Source organism: Hypanus sabinus, chromosome 14 (genome assembly GCF_030144855.1).
Source record: "Hypanus sabinus isolate sHypSab1 chromosome 14, sHypSab1.hap1, whole genome shotgun sequence".
Lineage (NCBI taxonomy): Eukaryota > Metazoa > Chordata > Chondrichthyes > Myliobatiformes > Dasyatidae > Hypanus > Hypanus sabinus.
In genome coordinates this window covers 51738377-51758655 of record NC_082719.1, presented here as the reverse complement: position 1 = coordinate 51758655, position 20279 = coordinate 51738377, and the positions used below count along the sequence as shown (strand labels likewise).

The 20279-nt window shown below is 40.8% G+C and overlaps 2 protein-coding genes across 8 annotated transcripts in view; one reads left to right on the top strand and one right to left on the bottom strand.

Moving 5' to 3' along the window:
• LOC132404740 (PGAP2-interacting protein-like) overlaps nt 1-3878 on the bottom strand; it is a 79690-nt gene extending 75812 nt beyond the window's left edge. Inside the window, exon 1 of one of the 2 annotated variants that reach the window (XR_009515657.1) lies at nt 3715-3878. Coding sequence is in view for 1 of the 2 variants with exons in the window: in XM_059989167.1 (XP_059845150.1) it covers nt 3715-3757 (43 nt within the window). In the remaining variant the exon portion in view is untranslated. The remainder of the gene's footprint in view (nt 1-3714) is intronic. The other variant, XM_059989167.1, reaches the window with a different exon arrangement.
• ociad2 (OCIA domain containing 2) overlaps nt 1-20279 on the top strand; it is a 160743-nt gene that overhangs the window by 79197 nt on the left and 61267 nt on the right. The gene's annotated exons all lie outside the window — the stretch shown is intronic.

Here is a 20279-nt window from a genome sequence, read left to right as displayed (position 1 = left end):
CTGACCCCTTAACTGTAGAGTCCTATTTGACTTGTCTCTTTAGCATTCTCTAATTAAGTTTCAAATTAGAATGTAGTTTTAGTGTGTTTATTCCCATTCGTGTGATCACACAGATTCACAATAAAATTTATGTACCATTCAGCTGCTACCTTTTGAATGCACATTATTTTGCACTGTGCACCCAAATCAAAAATAATTCTAAATAATTAGAATCTTAATTGTTCAAAATAATCAGTTTCCAGAGCCAATGAATGCACTCATCAGGCACCTGATGAGCAACACACCCAACATGCTGGAGGAACTCAGCAGGCCAGGCAGCATCAATGGAAAAGAGGACAGTCAACACTTCAGGCTGAGACCCTTTGTCAGGACTAGAAAAAAGTTAAGTCAGAGAGAGAAGGTGGGGGAGGGGAAGTAGTACAAGGTGGTAGGTGATAGGTGAAACTGGGGTGAGGGAACTGTTAACTCATGTATTTCACAACATCAAAAATCATGTCTGCCTTATGTCTTAATGATTTATTGTTTTCAGAACATCTCCAAACAAAATGAAATACCTTGTGTAAACAAAACAGAAAAAGTTAGTGGCAAATACAGTAGATCTGTGATGGATACAGATGCAGAAATGATAAATGTTGTATCGTCCAGGCAAGTGTGAAGGGTTGTACTTTGGGAGATCAAGATGCAAGGGAGAAGTATGCAGTCAATAGCATGACCTTTAACAGCATTGCTATAGAGGGATACCTTGTTATTGCCCTTTTGCACTATCCATTTTTGTAGTTTTTATGTCTTGTACCGTACTGCTGCCACGTGCTACACAGTTCGCGACAGGTCAGCGATAATAAACCTGATTCTGGAGTCCAAATCCATTGTGCCCCGCCAAGAGGCAGCAGAGGGTCACAGCAGATGAATATGTGTGGATGAGGCACATGTTTCATGTGAAGGTAGAAGATATTCCACCAGTTTAACACCTTGTTTGGCATAGACACAAGGACTGAAGGGCCTGTTCCTGTGGTGTAGTGTTAAAAATTAAACCATAAAAATTAACTACTTTTTTTCTGAAGAATGCAACTGGAGGGAAGGAAGTAGCCTGAATAATAAGCAGAGGACTATTATTACACATTGTGCTGATATTTAATAAAATGGCACAATTTGCCAAGATCAGCCCATGTACCCAACACCAACATCCTTCCCACTTTTTGTGTGGAGGTTTGCAGGACAGAGGGGCCATCGAGGAAGGTGACAATATAAATATTCCAGAAAAGTCAATACCCAGGGATTTATGATGGTGTTGATGAAAAACAAAACTATTTTCCACCACATGCCAATGGGAAAATTTAATTTATATTCCAGTTTTTGCATTGCTCCCTTTTCTAAAATTATAACCAGAGTTAAATTAATTGGCATTTTGACAGATCCCACTGCACTTATATCAGACTGTTTATTTCACAGGAGGTTACAGGCCTTTCCAACCCATGATGCTGCAATTACACTGACAGAACCAATTAACCTACTAACCCGTATGTCTTTGGAATTGTGGGATGGAACTTGAGCACCCAGAGGAACTCCACGCAGTCACGGAGTGAGTGTACAAACTCCTTGCAGACAACAGCGGAACTGGACCCAGATCACTGGCACCATAACAGCATTACACTAACCAATACACTTCTGTGCTGCCCTTTAACCAGTCCAATCACAAACAAGAGAAAATCTGCAGATGCTGGAAATCCAAGCAACACACACACAACCTACCTACCTACCTGGAGGAAATCAGCAGGAAAGGTCTCAGCCCGAAACGTCGACTCTCTACTCTTTTCTATAGATGCTGCCTGACCTGCTGAGTTCCTCCAGTGAAATAAAATTTGTTTTTAAGTAAGCTTAACATACTGCTTTACTATTCCTCCCAGGCTGAAGTAAAATGGCCTAGTTGAGAACCCAACACAAAGCAATGGAAGAAAGCAAATATTTCCAACATCCAGAATATGCTATTCAATTATAATTGATTTGCTATGAAAGTAGAGTGCAGTTATTTGATACAATAAATTTAAAGTTAAAGGTGAAATAGAAGACTAGATCTTTAAATACAATATGTTTGTAAACTAACTCATGAATGAGCACGAAGAATGTAGCTCAAAAGAACCAAAGGTGCAGTAATGGCTTTCTTTTTTTCAGTTAGTGTCAATAACTTTTTGCATTACAGTAAACTGGATCCAAATATATATATAAAATAAGGTAAAAGATCTTTGCTGTACTACAGAATCTGTAAAATGCACTATAAACCACAGGTGCTGGAAGTGTTCTGCAGAAAAAGAAACATCTGTGGAAATGTAAAAGGTCATGTTACAGAAAATGTTACAGATAAACAAATTTTAAAATCGTAAAAAGAGGGAGGGTGTAGACTAGGAAAGAGAAAAGTCCATGACCGACTGGAGGCAGAAATGTTATCAAAATGAAAAGGAATAATGGGGCATTTTCTAGTTACTACACATTTCAATAAAGAGCAAGTAACAGCTTCTATCCATCCTTCATCTTATTTATCCCCCTACATTCCACTTTATCTTGTACCATTAGTTAATTATAATTTGTTTTTTCAGACTTGTTCTCCAGCGCAGCATTCCTGTCCCATCAGACGTTTCCCTTTTCAATTGATTAAAACCTATTTTTACACTGGTAAAGATATTTTATGCTTCCAGATTTGAAATACTGATTTTGGTTCTATCTTCACGCAAAAGCTTATGGGGTGTTAGCTTTCATAAGTCGAGGGATAGAGTTTAAGAGTCGCAATGTAATGATGCAGCTCTATAAAACTCTGGTTAGAAATGTATTCTATGTTCTATGATGTTTGGCATACCATTTCCCAAATAAATGATTCTTTCCCCAATATTATTGGATTATTTCCCAATTTAATTCCAGACATTCTGAATTATTGCTTTTTTTCCTGTGCTGCAACCATCTTCATATTTGCACATTTAAGAATTGATAAATAAAAAAACATGTTTTTTTTATTAAAACAAGTCCTGACGAAGGGTCTTGTCGAAACATCGACAGTGCTTCTCCTTATAGATGCTGCCTGGCCTACTGTGTTCCACCAGCATTTTGTGTGTGTTTGAATTTCCAGCATCTGCAGATTTCCTCGTGTTTGGGTTTTACTGCAGTCATATTTATTGCCCCTTTAATTGATTCATACTTTTTCTGGAAACAGGATTTAAATTGTAAAACTATTATAGGAGGGTTTGAACGGAATCTTCTCAGATTATTGCTCCAAGCTTCCAGATTATTGGATCAGTAACATACCCCAAGTGATGGTAAGTACAGAGACAGCAAAGTTATTAAAATAAGAAAATAGTATCAAAGTTTGCTTTCTACAAAGTCCATTTCCAGAGTTTTAAAAGCTGTCATTAATTTAAATAGAGAATTTTGAATTGATATTTCACACTATAAATGAAAAGTTAAAAGGAAAATTATTTGATTTTTTTGTATTAGACCCTCCCTATAAACTAGTCACAATGAAACGATTAATAATGCATGTGGTTTAAAGAGCATAATTAAACTCCCTTCTTGATATCGTTTTCAATAAATATTCTCTGTAAAGTGTAATTTATGTTAAAAGATTTACCTTTATAATTAAAAACAACTACAGCGTTTGAATTCTCCGACAACCGCCGTATTTCAACCAAAAGAATGACAATAAACGCAACTTTGAAATGATAAACTTACCCAAGAAAACTTCCAAAACTAAGTCCTTATACAAGGCAAACATTCCTCCACAAGATTTTCAAACAACAGTGTAATTAATAACTTGAAGAATTCAAAATATGAAAAAGGAGAGAGGTCAATACAGGTAGGAGAACAGTGCTGGTATGTCATCTCTTCAATTATTCACCGGGGTAGCCAGCTGAGTGGGGCACCCGCCCCCACGGTGAGGAGGCGGGGCCGCCCCGCAAGCCTGATGCACAGTCCATTCAAACTGCTTCGTCAGTGGGTTGAGCTGCTGTTGGTTTGTAATAAAACAATTCATTTTTATATGTTGCTTCTGATCCTAGTCTAATTTCACTTTGCATGACGGATTTATTGTATATTCATTCACTTTACCCGAAGTTACTTGGGTGTGTTAGGTATTAAAATTGCGGAGAGCTCTTTGATCGGAACCAATAGGGGAGTATTCAGTTTGAGTGAAGTTGGAAGGAGCCTTGAACTTGCACATTATCGATAAAAGGTGTGGTTGATATATAGCTTATTGATTTTATTTACTTCGCGAATAAAATTTTAACTAAAGACTACATTTTAACGAATGAATACTCCAACAACATATTGAATTGCTGAATATTCTGTTCCGGGGCACAAATTTGCCGTATCTGTTCACTTGTTTACAAATTTAATAATAAAGTGAAAGGAAATCACATTTCCCGAAAATTGTATCGAAGTTCGGTCATGTTAAAATGTGAACTGGGGCACAATGTTTTAAGATTTTTTGTTAAGGGAGATTTAGGTTACATTATCTGGCAGCTATTACATTTGCTACATGGGGAATATGTTTCATCAAAAAGTCTCAGTGGAAGTCTGCTCCCTAGAGTAACTAATAATAATAGTACCTGTGCAAGTACTAATTATGCCTTCGTGTTAAATGTGTGGCATGCCTGGCAGAGAATCATCCAGCTCGAAATCCCTCAAGCAGGGGTACTGAAAAGAATTGCGTATTTATCCCCCAATGTAGTTCCTTCTTTGCTTCACTGTTTTAAAGTGCATTTATGCAACTACTCTGCACATATAAACGACCATAACCCAGATAGCTAATTACCTAATAAATTCTCCAATGATGATATTTGCAATTACATTCTTCAAACAGACAACACACTGCTCTGTATAACCTACATTTTTAAATAATTTATGTTACTGTCGATGATTTAACTTGTATTTTTTAATAGTGGGTCTTTCCTCGTATTTTGCTCAATGCTTACTATTTAATGCTTACTTCAGATTACTAATTTAGAAGACTTGATGATGAGTGTGAAGACATTAAGATTTCTCAGCAGTCCATGATGCTGAGATACATCCTAGGATGTGCTGGGACTCCTCATCAGTGATGTAATTCCAGGGTGATCTGGTTTTTCGGGTCTTTCAACATCTAACCGAGGCAACCCAGCCAGTGTTGATGAGGCCCAGGCTTGTGTCCCAGTCGCGCTGGTCCCTGGGTCACAGTCTTGATTCTCAGCCATCTGGAGGCTCACTCAGCAGCCTCTATGATACTCCTACTTGCAGCCCCTCATAACGCCAAGATGAGAGCTGACTCTGCCAGCAAAGCCTCGACACCCTGCTTCGAAAGGCTCACATCATGACCTCTGCCCCTGCTGGGCACTGCTCTACCAGCTCTTGGTATTTTGCATTCTTACATTCAAACACCTCCTCGATCCATGAACACTACCTCACTATTCCTCTTCTGCACTATTTATTTATTTGTAACTTTTTGTAATTTTCTGCCTTGCACCATACTGCAGCCAAAAAGAACAAAAATCACAAGATATGTCAGTGATAATAAGCACAAGAGATTCTGCATGTGCCAGAAATCTAGAGGATCACACACACACACAGAATGTTGGAAGCATTCAACAGGTCAGGCAGCATCGATGGAGAAGAATAAAGAGTAGACGTTTCAGGGTTGATGAGGCCTCTTTATTCCTCTCCATAGATGCTGCCTGACCTAGTGAGCTCCTCCAACATATTATTCTTTTTAGGGATACAATACAGAACAGGTCCTTCCAGCCCAACAAACCGTGCTACCCAGCAACCCGCCTAGTTAACCCTAGCCTAATCAATCACAGGTCAACTTACAATGACTCAGTAACCTTCTAACCAGAACGTCTTTGGACTGTGGGAGGAAACCAGAGCATCTAGAAGAAACTTGACGTGGTCACGGGGAGGACATACAAGCTCCTTACAGACAGTGTCAGAATTGAACTTGAAACTCTGACACCCTGAGCTATAACACCGTTGCCCTAACCACTACACTACTGTGGCTCCCTCTTTGTATGTGTGTGTCAGAGATAACAAACTTGATTCTGTTCCTTCGTATGTAGTTAATAAGGAATGCATCACGTCTGATAAGCACAAATTGAGAGAGAGAGTCTGTGATGTCATGTTGGAACCACGCCTGGATAACCTGTAACAAAAATGTTTCGGGAATGTTCTCATGAGAACCTTGTAATAAGTAAGACCAGAGCATTGATTACAAATGGAAAAAAAGAAAGGAAGAGTTGTATTGGTATACTGTGTCCGGTGCTCCCGGTGTGGCCTTTTATATATTGGTGAGACCCGACGCAGACTGGGAGACCGTTTCTCTGAACACCTACGCTCGGTCTGCCAGAAAAAGCAGGATCTCCCAGTGGCCACACATTTTAATTCCACATCCCATTCCCATTCTGATATGTCTATCCATGGCCTCCTCTATTGTCAAAATGAATCCAAACTCAGGTTGGAGGAACAACACCTTATATACCGGCTGGGTAGCCTCCAACCTGATGGCATGAACATTGACTTGTCTAACTTCCGTTAATGCCCCTCCTCCCCTTCTTACCCCATCCCTTACATATTTAGTTGTTAGCCTGTTCTCCATCTCCCTCTGGTGCTCCCCCCCCCTTTCTTTCTCCTGAGGCCTCCAGTCCCATGATCCTTTCCCTTCTCCAGCTCTGTATCACTTTCACCAATCACCTTTCCAGTTCTTAGTTTCATCCAACCCCCTCCGGTCTTCTCCTATCATTTCGCATTTCCCCCTCCCCCCACTACTTTCAAATCTCTTACTATCTTTCCTTTTGGTTAGTCCTGACGAAGGGTCTCGTCCCGAAACATTGACAGTGCTTCTCCCTATAGATGCTGCCTGGCCTGCTGTGTTCCACCAGCATTTTGTGTGTGTTGTTGTTTGAATTTCCAGCATCTGCAGATTTCCTCGTGTTTGCTAAGAGTTGTATTGGACTGCTTTGTTGAAACAAGTGATGTTAGGGGCAGGATTCTAGACAATTAATATAAGGGCTAGTTCAGGAAGCAGCTCAGTCTATGAGAAAATAAACATGGATGATAGGAATTGGTTTAGCCTACTGTATAACAGACACAACAGGTTTAGTAATTAATGAAATATCAAATGTATTTTTGAATGGAAAAGAACACAATAGTTTTGGAGATTTGCAGGTAGCAGGTAAAACCAAAGAGTAAAAGTACATAAAGTATGAGTTTAGAGAGAGTAAGCAAAACTAGATGGAAGAGAACTGTGGGTCAAGAGAACAGAAAGAGATCACACTGCAGTCACTCAGTTGACAAGCCTCTGAAGCCTTCAGTAGCCAGTGGTGATGACTTTCAATTTTTAGTCATGTTCATCTTGCTTCTTCATGCTGAATGCAAAAAAGTTCATGAATCAAGACTCAAGATTCAGGATTATTTAATGTCATTTCCTGTACACAACTGTAAAGGTAAACAAAGTAATTGTTTCTGACGCAGCACAAAAAAACACACAAACGTTAAAGAACACAATAATAATAAAAACACAATAAATATAAATACATCGATTGATTGTATGTCTCCATAAAGCGACACTACGCACAGGAGTGTCTGTAAATAAGGTGACTGACAGGAAATAATAAAGTAGTGGTGGTTAGGGGTGTGGAGGACCAGCCTTTCTGCTTGGGGAAAGTAACTGTTTTTGAGTCTGGTGGTCCTGGCGTTGTGCTCTGTAGCCTCCTTCCTGATACGAGAGATATTACTGGCCCTTTGATGGCAACTTTCTGTATATCTGTCCTTGCAGGCAGGTGATTCATTGGATAGTTTTGACTGTCCATTATACAGCTATCCTGTTCGCCTCAGTGTAGTTTCTGTACCGTCAGTGATACAACATTTCAGGATGCTCTCTACTGCATATCTATAGAAGGACATGAGTATGATATGCTTGGTCCAGTTCTCTTCAGCCTTCTCAGTAAGTAGACGTGTTGGTGAGCTTTCCTTACTTTGTAGAATGTTTTCTTCAATAATGGGAGGTTGTATAAGATGTACACTCACAGGAGTTTGAAACTGCTTATAAAGAGGGGTGTGACTGGTACAAGTTCTGAAGTCGATTACCATCTCCTTTATGTTGTTGACATTGAGGAAGCGGTTATTTGCCTGTCATTAGTCCTTGAGCTCTTCCAAATCCATGGTGTAGGCCATATCATCATTGTTGTGTTGAATCCCGTCACTGTCATGTCTTCGGCGGACGTGCCTATGTGATTACTGGGATGTTTGGCCATGCAGCCACGTGTGAGCAGAGCATACAGCAATGGGCTCAGCCCACAGCCACGTGGGCACCCCTGCTCAGAATGATGGGGAGGGGGGAGTAGTTGTGCATCCTGACCATCTGAGATCTGATCATTAGGAAGTTTGTTATTGTAACTCCAAAGCATAAAACTATTCAAAAGAAAAGACAAGCCAGGAGATGTGTGTGCTTGGTTTCATTTTTGCTTTAAGTCAGATGCGTACTTATGACATGATGATGTGATGACGTCTGCCCTTGATGTACTTTTATGTGTGTTACAAATTCAGCAACAATAAATATATAAGTGAGGCAGGGTTTTTTATAACAAATAAAACATTTATTATACACTGGAAAACAAACCCCCAAAAGTAAACAAATGGAAATCAGCTGCTGTGCGGCAGCTTAAACAGTTCTTAAAGCAATAAAGTGAAAATAGTTCTTAAAAGCGATGTTGCAAAAACGGTTCTTCAAAGTAGTACTGCAAAAGTTCAAAATGCTCACAGTCCATTAAAGGAGAGACTTTTTAGACAATTTAAATTCTTTTTCACGTCGTGTTGTTGCGGTTCCCAGTCGAACTATACTTTTCCCAGAGAATTTACGAAGATAAAAATGAAATGGCTTAAAGGCACTGACCTTTCCTTTACAAAACTGTACCCAACCCTTTCTGCTATTATTTGCAGGGGTTAACACGAGCACAGCCAATGAATTCCTTCCGAATGAGGATCAAACAAGGTCGAACCTGTTTCACCATCGAAATCGACTTTCCTCGATCTTTTAGCTCCTGAACTCCGACCTTCACTGTCCACTGATTTTTAACTGGCAGTATTATAAAGAAACTGCCGGCAATGACCTTTTAAACTTTAGGCATTAAATAAAACTCCACTTTTCAACCAAACTGCGTCATAATATTGGACCACGCAGTGGCATGGAGTCAAAGTGGCAAATCCAGCCACAAACTACCCTCCTCACAGGGAGGGGTCCTCTTTTTATACCCCGTAAAAAAAAAACCTGTCACATGACCTCTACTGGCGGGAAAATGACGTCACTCCGCCATCACAAGACCACTACCTTAGGTCCAGCATCTCTTCAACACCACTGTCACTTGACAAGTACAAGATACGCACGGGTACGTAACACGTGTAACCAGTAATGAATTATGTAAAGAACAAAGAATGCTTAATCAAAATAATATATTTACAATGCTACTCAAATACTACTGAAACAGTCATCCATACCTACTTAGCTATAAATTCCAACTCAATATAGACACTGCGTGTGCATATATAGACAATGCGCTATGCTGACTTTTCTGTCTGTTTTCTAATCTTTAGGGATGATTAGATACATTTGGAATGCTTATATGAGTTTGGGCTATTTAGGTAATAATTGCCTTTAAACAAACACACAAAATGTAGATTATGAATATAATGTCCAATAAAAAATCTAATAATTATATTCGTGCTTGAAGTTCTCCCACAGCACTTGTCTTAATCTGGTGTCACCCTAACTTACTTGCATGCAATTTCTCAACCAGGACAAACCGGACAGGTATCAAAGTGTGTCCTTCTTCTGATGGACCAATCAATAAGCAGTAACCTGTGGGAAACAAACTGAACAACTTGGGTTAGTTTCACACAATAATCAATTAAACTGTTGGCCATAATGTGTATACCAGCCTCTCTGAGATTGAGAGCTTCTGGTAGTGAGATAGGTCACCTCGTCACTACTTCAAAGAGACTCAATTTTATTTTCTTTTTTGGGGTTGCCCTGATGCTGGATAAAAGCAAGGAAATAGGTGTAGGCCAGGGTGCACTTTCCTCGTGAAGTCACTTAGTCATCCATTGTTTGATGACGCCATTCATTCTTTCAATGTCCTGATGACTCTGAATGATGTGGCCAATGAAAAGACCATTCGATGTTCATCAGTCGACATAATTCTTGACAAACATTTCCAGTGAAATGTGTTCCTTGGTCAGAGTCAATGTGGCATGGCAATCCCCATCTAAGAGTAGAGTCCTTAGTCAGGGTTTTGCCTGTCTGTGTGGCAGTAGCCTTGCTTGCTGTGATGGCTTCCACCCATCTTGAAAATTTGTCCACTATTCCTAACACATCTGGATATCCTTGGCACTTTGCTAAAGTAATATAGTCCACTTGTAAATGTAAAAATGGAGCAGGTGGAGCAGGAGAACTTAGTTGAGGTATCTTCTTTGTTGATTCAGGGTTCATTTTCTGACATGACTCAACAGTTTGCCGAGTTGCATTCTGAGCTTTGGATTCCAGCACCACTGGGTGAATCTGTCAACCAGCTTTTGCACTCCAGTGTGTCCTATGGAGTGCATCTGCTGTGCCAGGTAAGGAAGCAGCTCAGATGGGGCTAGCAGTCTATGACCAGTGCCGTACCTCTATACTCCATTGTCATTTAATAATGAACTATTTCCATCCAGTATCACTTTTCTTCATCTGAGCACTGATCTTGCGTTTCTTGAATCCTTTGCATGTTCATCTGTGACTGTGTTTAACTTGGTTTCAGTTTTTGGGTTTTCTTCCATTTCTTCGATTTTCTTTATTCCTTCTCTCACTGTCCTTTTTGCAGTTTCATCTGCAAATGCATTTCCACGGCTTTCCATTGTGGTCATTTTTAGAGTGACCATTGTGGTCATTTTTGTATTTTAATTTTGTGATTATTGTGGCTTTCTGGTGTGGTCATTTTTACATTTCAATACTGCAACTTCTGAAAGTAGTTGTATGACTTCCGTAAGTTCTTGTACTAGTTCACCATTCTTGATTGGAGTTCCCAAAGCTATAAGAAATCCTCTTTGTCTCCATAAATTTCCAAAATCATGGACAACTCCGAAAGCATATCAGAAATCTCTGCCAATATTATCCAATCTTCCTTCGTATCGATGCAACAGGGCCCTGGTCCTAGAACGAGGAACCTCCAGATGTTTGGATGATTTAAATGCCAGGCCTGGAGGATTGAAAAGGCTGAGTGTTGGGACCAGAAGCAAGGGTCGGACCATTTCTCCACGAATTTACTTTGCTCTTCACTGCCCTGAGGATGGGGCTGTGGGCCTGCTCCGTCTGCTCAGAAAAATGCATCACATTCATTATTGAGATAAGAGAAATTCCTTCAATAGAGTGCACCAATCTTCAACAGCACAATTACATCAGGTGGGTTATGTGCTGATACTTAGTCAATGAAAGATGAGAAAGATAATATATTATTAGTTTAGCTGCTGTACAGGTTTCAGCCTGTAATTGGGAATGAACCACCACCTACTTATTAAATTACGTGTTTGTTGCAAAGTACAAATGATTAAACTACAGCTGTAGTAAAAAGCACAAATCTTACAAACAGTATCATTTAAAACAACATTTATTTCCAGCAACTATATAATGCACATCCACAGTGCAGTAAGTTTTAAGTTGTCCCATTCAGGCCTAAAGATTTAATGGCTGTGGAAGATTTCTTACTGTTGTGGTATAACGTCCTTCCTGACAGAGGGGATTATACTGCTTGGTAGGTGAGACTTGTGGCTGTGAAACAATCTCGAGTTTTGGAGCCTCCTTTGTGATGGCTATAGGAGTTGGCTCTTGGACTGCAGGAAGTGTTTCTGACAGCTCTGGACACCTTCATCTTTCTTCAGGATGTGTTGGCATCAACAGTGCATGGCAAGCAGCTTGATTTGCTGATCTATTCCAGGCCACCAGACAACACTTCGAACCCGCACTTTCATTTTGACCACACCAAGATGATCTGCTTGTAGCCCCTCCAACACTTCAGTTCTCAGTTTGGATGGTACAACAACTCTTAATACCCACATAATGCAACACCTGTCAAGGGCAAGTTCATCCCAGTGCTGGTAAAAATGGGAGAACTGAAACTTCTGCTGCACATTCCAGGCAATTTGTGATGCCATGTACACCTGAGAGAGGGCAGGGTCTTTCCTAATTATCCTTTAGGTCATCTCTGCTGGAATAGGGGGAATTCCAATTTTATAAGGGAGAATTCATCAAGAGGAGGATTCCCTTTTGTAAAATTTCCAGTTATTTCCTTTTCCAAAGGTAAACAGGACAATCCATCAACATTTCCATGATTAGTCATCCTCTTGAATTCAATCTCATAATTATGTCCTTCATGAAACTGAGCCCACTTCTGTATTCATGCTGCTGCTGTTCGCGGAGCATCCTTCTGTAGTTTGAAAATGGACTCTATAAGTTCAAGATCAGTAACAAGTGTAAACTCTCTCCCATACAAGTACTAGTTGAAACATTTACATCCCAAACTAGACTCAAGGGCTCGCTGTCAATCTGTGCGTAATTTTTCTCCGCTGCAGTAAGGGAATATGATGCAAAGGGTATAGGGCATTCACATCCATCACCCATAACATGTGACATGACTACACCTGTATCGTAAGGCAAGGCATCACAGGCAAGATTCACTGGACAATGTAGTTCTTAATGTGTGAGTACAGTGTCTGACATCACCAACTCCTTTACCTTTTGGAAAGCCACCTCACACTGCTTTGTCCATTGTAATTTCTTCATGATCTATAGTAATGAGTTCAAAAGGTGAAGCACAATAGCCAGATGTGATAGGAACCTTTTATAGTAATTGACAGTTCCTAAAAAGGAGCATAACTGTGATTCGTTCTTTCACCTTGAGGCATCTAGGGCTGCTTGATTGTTCTCAGCACATCTGTGTAATGCTTGTGCATCAGTGGTATGACCACAATAAGTTTAAAGAATTCACATTTGTTGCATTGTGCTTTGAGCCCATAATCTTAGTCATGAGATGATAGAGAAGTACAGCACAGAAACAAGCCCTTTGGCCCATCAAGTCCATGCCGAAACCATTTAAACTACCTACTCCCAATGACATGCCCCCCCCCCCCATATCCCTACTATTGATGTGTCTATCCACACTTCTCTTACACATTGAAATCGAGATCACATGGACTACTTGCACTGGCAGCTCATTCCACACTGCTAACCCTATGAGTGAAGAAATTTCCCACATGTTTCCCTTAAACCTCAGCTTTCACCCTTAACCTCCGGCTGTAGTCAAACCCAACCTCAGTGGAAAAAGCCTGCTTGCATTTACCCTATCTATACTCCTCATAATTTTGTTTACTTCTATCAAATTTCCTCTTAATCTTCTACTTTCTACAGTCCTATCCTATTCAATCTTCCTTTATAATTCGGGTCTGCTAGACCTGACAACATCCTTGTAAATTTTCTCTGCACTCTTTCAACCTTGTTAACACCTTTCTGGTTGGTAGGTGACTGAAACTACACACAATATCCAAATTAGGCCTCACCAATGTCTTCTACAACTTCAACATAACTTTCCAACTCATGAGCGGAAAACCGGAGGACTGGGAAGCTTTTAAAGAGCAACAGAAGATAAAAAAGGCAATATGCCAAGAAAAAATGAGGTACGAAGGTAAACTAGCCAAGAATATAAAGGAGTATAAATAAGGAATATAAGGAATACGGAATATAAATGTAAAAGCTTCTTTAGGTATGTGAATAGCAAAAAAATAGTTAAGACCAAAATTGGGCCATTGAAGACAGAAACGGGTGAATTTATTATGGGGAACAAGGAAATGGCAGATGAGTTGAACAGGTACGTTGGATCTGTCTTCACTAGGGAAGACACAAACAATCTCCCAGATGTAATAATGGCCAAAGGATCTAGGGTAAAGGATGAACTGAAGGAAATTTATATTAGGCAAGAAACGGTGTTGGATAGACTGTTGAGTCTGAAGGCTGATAAGTCTCCGGGACCTGATGGTCTGCATCCCAGGGTACTTAAAGAGGTGGCTCTAGAAATTGTGGACGCATTGGTAATCATTTTCCAATGTTCTATAGATTCAGGAACAGTTCCTGCTGATTAATGTGGTTAATGTTATCCCACTTTTCAAGAAAGGAGGGAGAGAGAAAACAGGGAATTATAGACCGGTTAGCCTGACGTCAGTGGTGGGAAAGATGCTGGAGTCAATTATAAAAGAGGAAATTACGACACATTTGGATAGCAGTAGTAGGATCAGTCCGAGTCAGCATGGATTTATGAAGGGAAAATCATGCTTGACTAATCTTCTGGAGTTTTTTGAAGATGTAACTATGAAAATGGACAAGGGAGAGCCAGTGGATGTAGTGTACCTGGACTTCCAGAAAGCTTTTGATAAAGTCCCACATAGGAGATTAGTGGGCAAAATTAGGGCACATGGTATTGGGGGCAAAGTACTGACATGGATTGAAAATTGGCTGGCTGACAGGAAACAAAGAGTAGTGATTAATGGGTTCCTTTCGGAATGGCAGGCTGTGACCTTGCAGTGGGGTACTGCAAGGTTCGGTGCTGGGACTGCAGCTGTTTACAATGTACATTAATGATTTAGATGAAAGGATTAAAAGTAACATTAGCAAATTTGCTGATGACACAAAGCTGGGTGGCAGTGTGAAATATCAGGAGGATGTTATGAGAATGCAGGGTAACTTGGACAGGTTGGGTGAGTGGGCAAATGTATGGCAGATGCAGTTTAATGTGGATAAATGTGAGGTTATCCACTTTGGTGGCAAGAACAGGAAGGCACATTACTATTTAAATGGAGTCAAGTTAGGAAAAGGGGAAGTACAACAAGATCTAGGTGTTCTTGTACATCAGTCAATGAAAGCAAACATGCAGGTACAGCAGGCAGTGAAGAAAGCTAATGGCATGCTGGCTTTTATAACAAGAGGAATTGAGTATAGGAGTAAAGAGGTCCCTCCGCAGCTGTACAGGGGCCTGGTGAGACCCCACCTGGAGTATTGTGTGCAGTTTTGGTCTCCAAATTTAAGGAAGGACATTCTTGCTATTGAGAGAGTGCAGTGTAGGTTCATGAGGTTAATTTCCAGAATGGTGGGACTGTCATATGTTGAAAGATTGGAGTGACTGGGCTTGTATACACTGGAATTTAGAAGGATGAGAGGGGATCTGATTGAAACATATTAGATTATTAAGGGATTGGACTCACTGGAGGCAGGAAGCATGTTCCCGCAGATGGGTGAGTCCAGAACTAGATGCCACAGTTTAAGAATAAGGGGTAGGCCATTTAGAACAGAGATGCGGAAAAACTTTTTCACCCAGAGAGTGGTGGGTATGTGGAATCCTCTGCCCCAGAAGGCAGTGGAGGCCAAGTCTCTGGACGTATTCAAGAGAGAGTTAGATAGAGCTCTTATAGATAGCGGGTCAAGGGATATGGGGAGAGGGCAGGAATGGGGTACTGATTGTTAATGATCAGCCATGATCACAGTGAATGGCCATGCTAGCTAGAAGGACCAAATGGCTTACTCCTGACCCTACTGTCTATTGTACTTAATACATTGATTTATGAAGGCAATTTGCAAAGGTTTTCTTTTTGACCTTATCTACCTGTGATGCCACTTTCAATGAATTGTGTACCTGTATTCCTAGATCACTTTGTTCTACCACACTCCTCGGTGTCCTACCATTCATTATGTAATACCTACCCTGGTTGGTCCTACCGAAGTGCAAAACATCATCAGATTCCATCTGCCATTTTTCAGCCCATTTTCCCAGCTGATGCAGATCGCTCTGAAAGCCATGGTAGCCTTCCTTACTGTCCACTACACCCCCAATCTTGGTGTAATCTGCAAACTTGCTGATTCAGTTAACCACATTTCCATCCAGATCATTGATAATCATTGACAAACAACAATGGTCCCACCAATCACTGTGGCTCTCCATTAGTCACACTCCTCCAGTCAGAGAGGCAACTACCACCCTCTGGCTTTTCCTACAAAGCCAATGTCTAACCGAATTTACTACCTCATCTTAAATGCCGAGCAACTGGACCTTCTTGAGTAGCCTCCTATGCGGGTCCTTGTCAAATGCCTTACTAAAGTCCATGTAGACAACATTCACTGCCTTGTCTTCATCCACTTTCCTGCTAACGTCGTCCAAAAACTCTATAAGATTGGTTAGACATGACCTACCACGCACAAAGCCATGCAAACTCTCATTAATCAGTCCATGTCTACCCAAACACTTATATATCTGGTTCCTTAAAATACCTCCCAATAACTTTCCCACAATTGATGTCAGGCTCATAGCCCTAAGATGGCCTGTTGTCTTTAAAACAGTGGAACAACATTGGTGTCCTCCAATCCTCTGGTACCTCTCCTGTTACTAAGGATGTTTTAAATAACTCTGCTAGGGCCCCAGCAATTTCTGCATTTGCCTCCCATGGTGTCTGAGGGAACACCTTGTCAGGTTCTGGGGGATTTATCCACCCTAACTTGCCCCAGGATAGCAAACACTTCCTCCTCTGTAATATGTACAAGGTTCATGAAGTTGATGCCAATTTGCCTCACTTCTGAAGACACTGTATCAGATTCCCGAGTAAATACAGATGGAAAGGATTCATTTAAGATCTCCCCCAGCTGCTTTGGCTCCACACAAGGATTACCATTCTGGTCTTCCAGAGGACCAATTTCATCCCTAGCAATCTTTTTGTTCTTAACATACCTGTGGAATCCCTTAGGATTCTCCTTCACCTTGTCTACTAGAGAAACTTCATGCTTTTTTTTAGCCTTCCTGATTTCTTAAGTGTTCTCTTGCATTCCTTGTACTCCATAAGCACCTCATTTGTTTCTACCTACCTATACCTGCTCTGCACCTCAATTTTTCTCTTTACTAGGGCCTCAATATCTCTTGAAAACCAAGGTTCCTGGCATTTGTTATCTTTTTATTCTTACAGGCATGTATAACTTCTGTACTGTCAAAATTTTGTTTTTGAAGGCCTCCCATCTTCCCAGTACACCTTTGCCAGAAAACAGCCTGTCCCAATCCACACTTGCAAGGTCATTCTGATATCATCAAAATTGGCCTTTCTCCAATTTAGAATCTCAACATCTGGACCAGACCTTATCTTCTTCTTCTAATTTTTTAACACTGTCTTGAAATTTGGGAGATATTCCTTATCATCCTTATAAGTAACTGTGGTAAACTACGTGTACCTGTCTGGACACGCCCCCTGCTGACTGCTCCTGTGGCTCCTCCCACAGGCCCCTGTATAAAGGCGATCTGAGGCCTGATGCTCGGCCTCAGTCTCCAGGACATAGTATGATGGTCACTCACTTCTGGCTCCTTCTTCCAGTCAATAAAAGCCGATATCTCACCTTACGTCTCAGAGTGAGTTATTGATGGTGCATCAGTAACAATGATATTATCCAGTTAACCATAAGAACATAAGATATAGGATCAGTATTAGGTCATTTAGCCCATTGAGTCTGCTTCACCGTTTCATCATTGTTGATCCAATTTTTCTTTCAGCTGCAATCTCCTGCCTTCTCCCCATATCCCTTCATGCCCTGACTAATCAGGAATCTATCAACCTCTGCCTTCAGGATACTTAAAGACTTGGCCTCCACAGCTGCCTACGGCAAAGAATTCCACACATTCACCACTCTCTGGGTAAAGTAATTCCTCCTCTTCTCTGTTCTAAAAGGACACCCTCTATTCTGAGGCTGTGTTCTCTGGTCTTAGACTTTCCCACCATAGAAAACATCCTCTTCATATACATTCTATTAAGGCCTTTCACCATTTGACAGGTATCAATGAGGTCACCCCTCGTTCTTCTGAATTCTGGTGAATACAGGCGCCTCTTCATATGACAAGCCATTCAATCCTGGAATCCTTTTCTAATATCTTCTTCGCTCTCTCTCCAGTTTCAGCACATCCTTTTTAAGATAAAACTGCTCACAATATTCCAAGTGAGGCCTCACCAGTGTTTTATAAAGTCTTAACATTAAATCCTTGCTTTTATATTCTAGTCTTCTTGAAACAAATGTTATTGCTTTTGCCTTCTTCACCACAGACTCAAACTGCAAATTAACTTTTAATGAATCCTGCACAAGGACTCCCAAGTCCCTTTGCACCTCTGGATTTTGTATTTTTCTCTCCATTTAGAAAATAGTCAGCCCTTTCTTTTCTTCTACCAAAGTGCATGACCATGCACTTCCCGACATTGTATTCCATTTGCCATTTCTTTGCCCATTCTCCTAATCTGTCTAAGTCCTTCTGTAGCCTCTCTACTTCCTCAAAACTACCTGCCCCCTTAACCTATCTTCATATAGTCTACAAACTTTACAACAAAGCCATCAATTCCATGATCCACATCATTAACATATAACGTAGAAAGAATCAGTCCCAACACAGACCTTTGCGGAAATCCATTAGTCACTGGCAGCCAACCAGAAGAGGCTCTCTTTATTCATACTTTTTGCCTCTTGCCGATCAGCTACTCCTTTATCTATTCCTGTAATACCATGGGCTCATAGCTTGTTAAGCTAGGGGTCACCAACCTTTTTTGCACCGCGGACCAGTTTAATATTGACAATATTCTTGCGGACCAGCCACCGAGTTTGGGGGGGGGGGGGGAGGGATGCTAATCACGAGCAGAACATAGGTAATAAGACAACTATAAGTCACTTGTAAGTGGCTAATACACTCAATTTTGTTTCTAAAAGAGTTTGTCTAATGAATTTAATATTAAACACACAGTGCATATTTTCCTCACATGAATATAGTGATAAATCAATTATAACTCACTTATAAGTCAATAGCATCATAACATTTTAAATAACATTTGGATCTTAAACACACAGCACATATTTTCCTTGTATGAACATATAAAATCATTGCAACACACCAGGGAGAGGACAAGGTAAGGGCTGGAGGTCCCTGTGCCGGGGCCATGGTGGTCCCAGTCCAGAGAGAGCAACTGACCGAGCAAGGAGTGCGACAGGGCGCGAGCCCGCCGCTCCCCCTCCCATAGGTAGGTAGGATCTGTCGGCCAACAAAAGTTTGGCTCGAGGGATGACTTTCAGTAGATCGCAGCAAGGTAGCTGCTCTGCTACTTACGAAACCTTGAACCTGCATTAGGTCATCCGCCAATACTTTAGCACCGGGTTCTCCACAAACATTCAGTGTGCTAAACAGCTTTAGAGGCAGCACCCCAAGGCCAACCAGTGATCCCTGGTGCTAGGGTGTCACTGCATTTAGGCGACTGATGACCTCGTGTGTGTTCTAGTTCAACAGTGGGTGTGACAGGGAATGAGGAAAGGTACAGCTGACTCATATTGTTTCATATTGACAAATCATATTGTTTCCTGGCACATGCTCTGCCCAGTGGTTGGGGACCCCTGTGTTAAGCAACCTCGTTTGTTTCACTTTGTCAAAGACCTTCTGAAAATTCAAGTACACAACATCTACCAATTCTCCTTTGTCTATCCTGCTTGTTATTTCTTCAAAGAATTCCAACAGATTTGTTAGACAATATTTTCCCTTTTTCAGAATCCTGGGGTGTACACCATCTGGTCCAGGTGACTTATCTACCTTCAGACCTTTCAGTTTCCCAAGATCCTTCTCTCTTGTCATGATAACTTCAGACACATCATGACCCCTGACACCTGGAACTTCTACCATACTGCCAGTGTTTTCCACAATGAAGATTGATGCAAAATACTTATTCAGTTCATCTACCATTTCATTGTCCCCACATTACTACCTCTCAGACATCATTTTCCAGTGGTCCAATATCCACTCTCGCCTCTCTTTTACACTTCAAGTTTCTGAAGACACTTTTGGTATCCTCTTCGATATTATTGGCTGGATTACTTTTGTATTTCGTCTTTACCTCCTTAATGGCTTCTTTGTTGCCTTCTTTTGGTTTTTAAAAGCTTCCCAATCCTTTAACTTCCCACTAATTTTTGTTCTATTATAGGCCCTTCCTTTGAGTTTTATGCTAGCTTTGACTTCTCTTATTTGCCACAGTTGTGTCATCTTGCATTTAAAATATTTGTTCCTTTTTGGGATGTGTATATCCTGTGCCTTCCGAATTCCTTCCAGAAATTCCAGCCATTGCTTCTCTGCCGTCATTCCTACCAGTGTTCTTTTCCAATCAATTCTGGCCAACTCCTCTCTCATACCTCTGTAGTTCCCTTT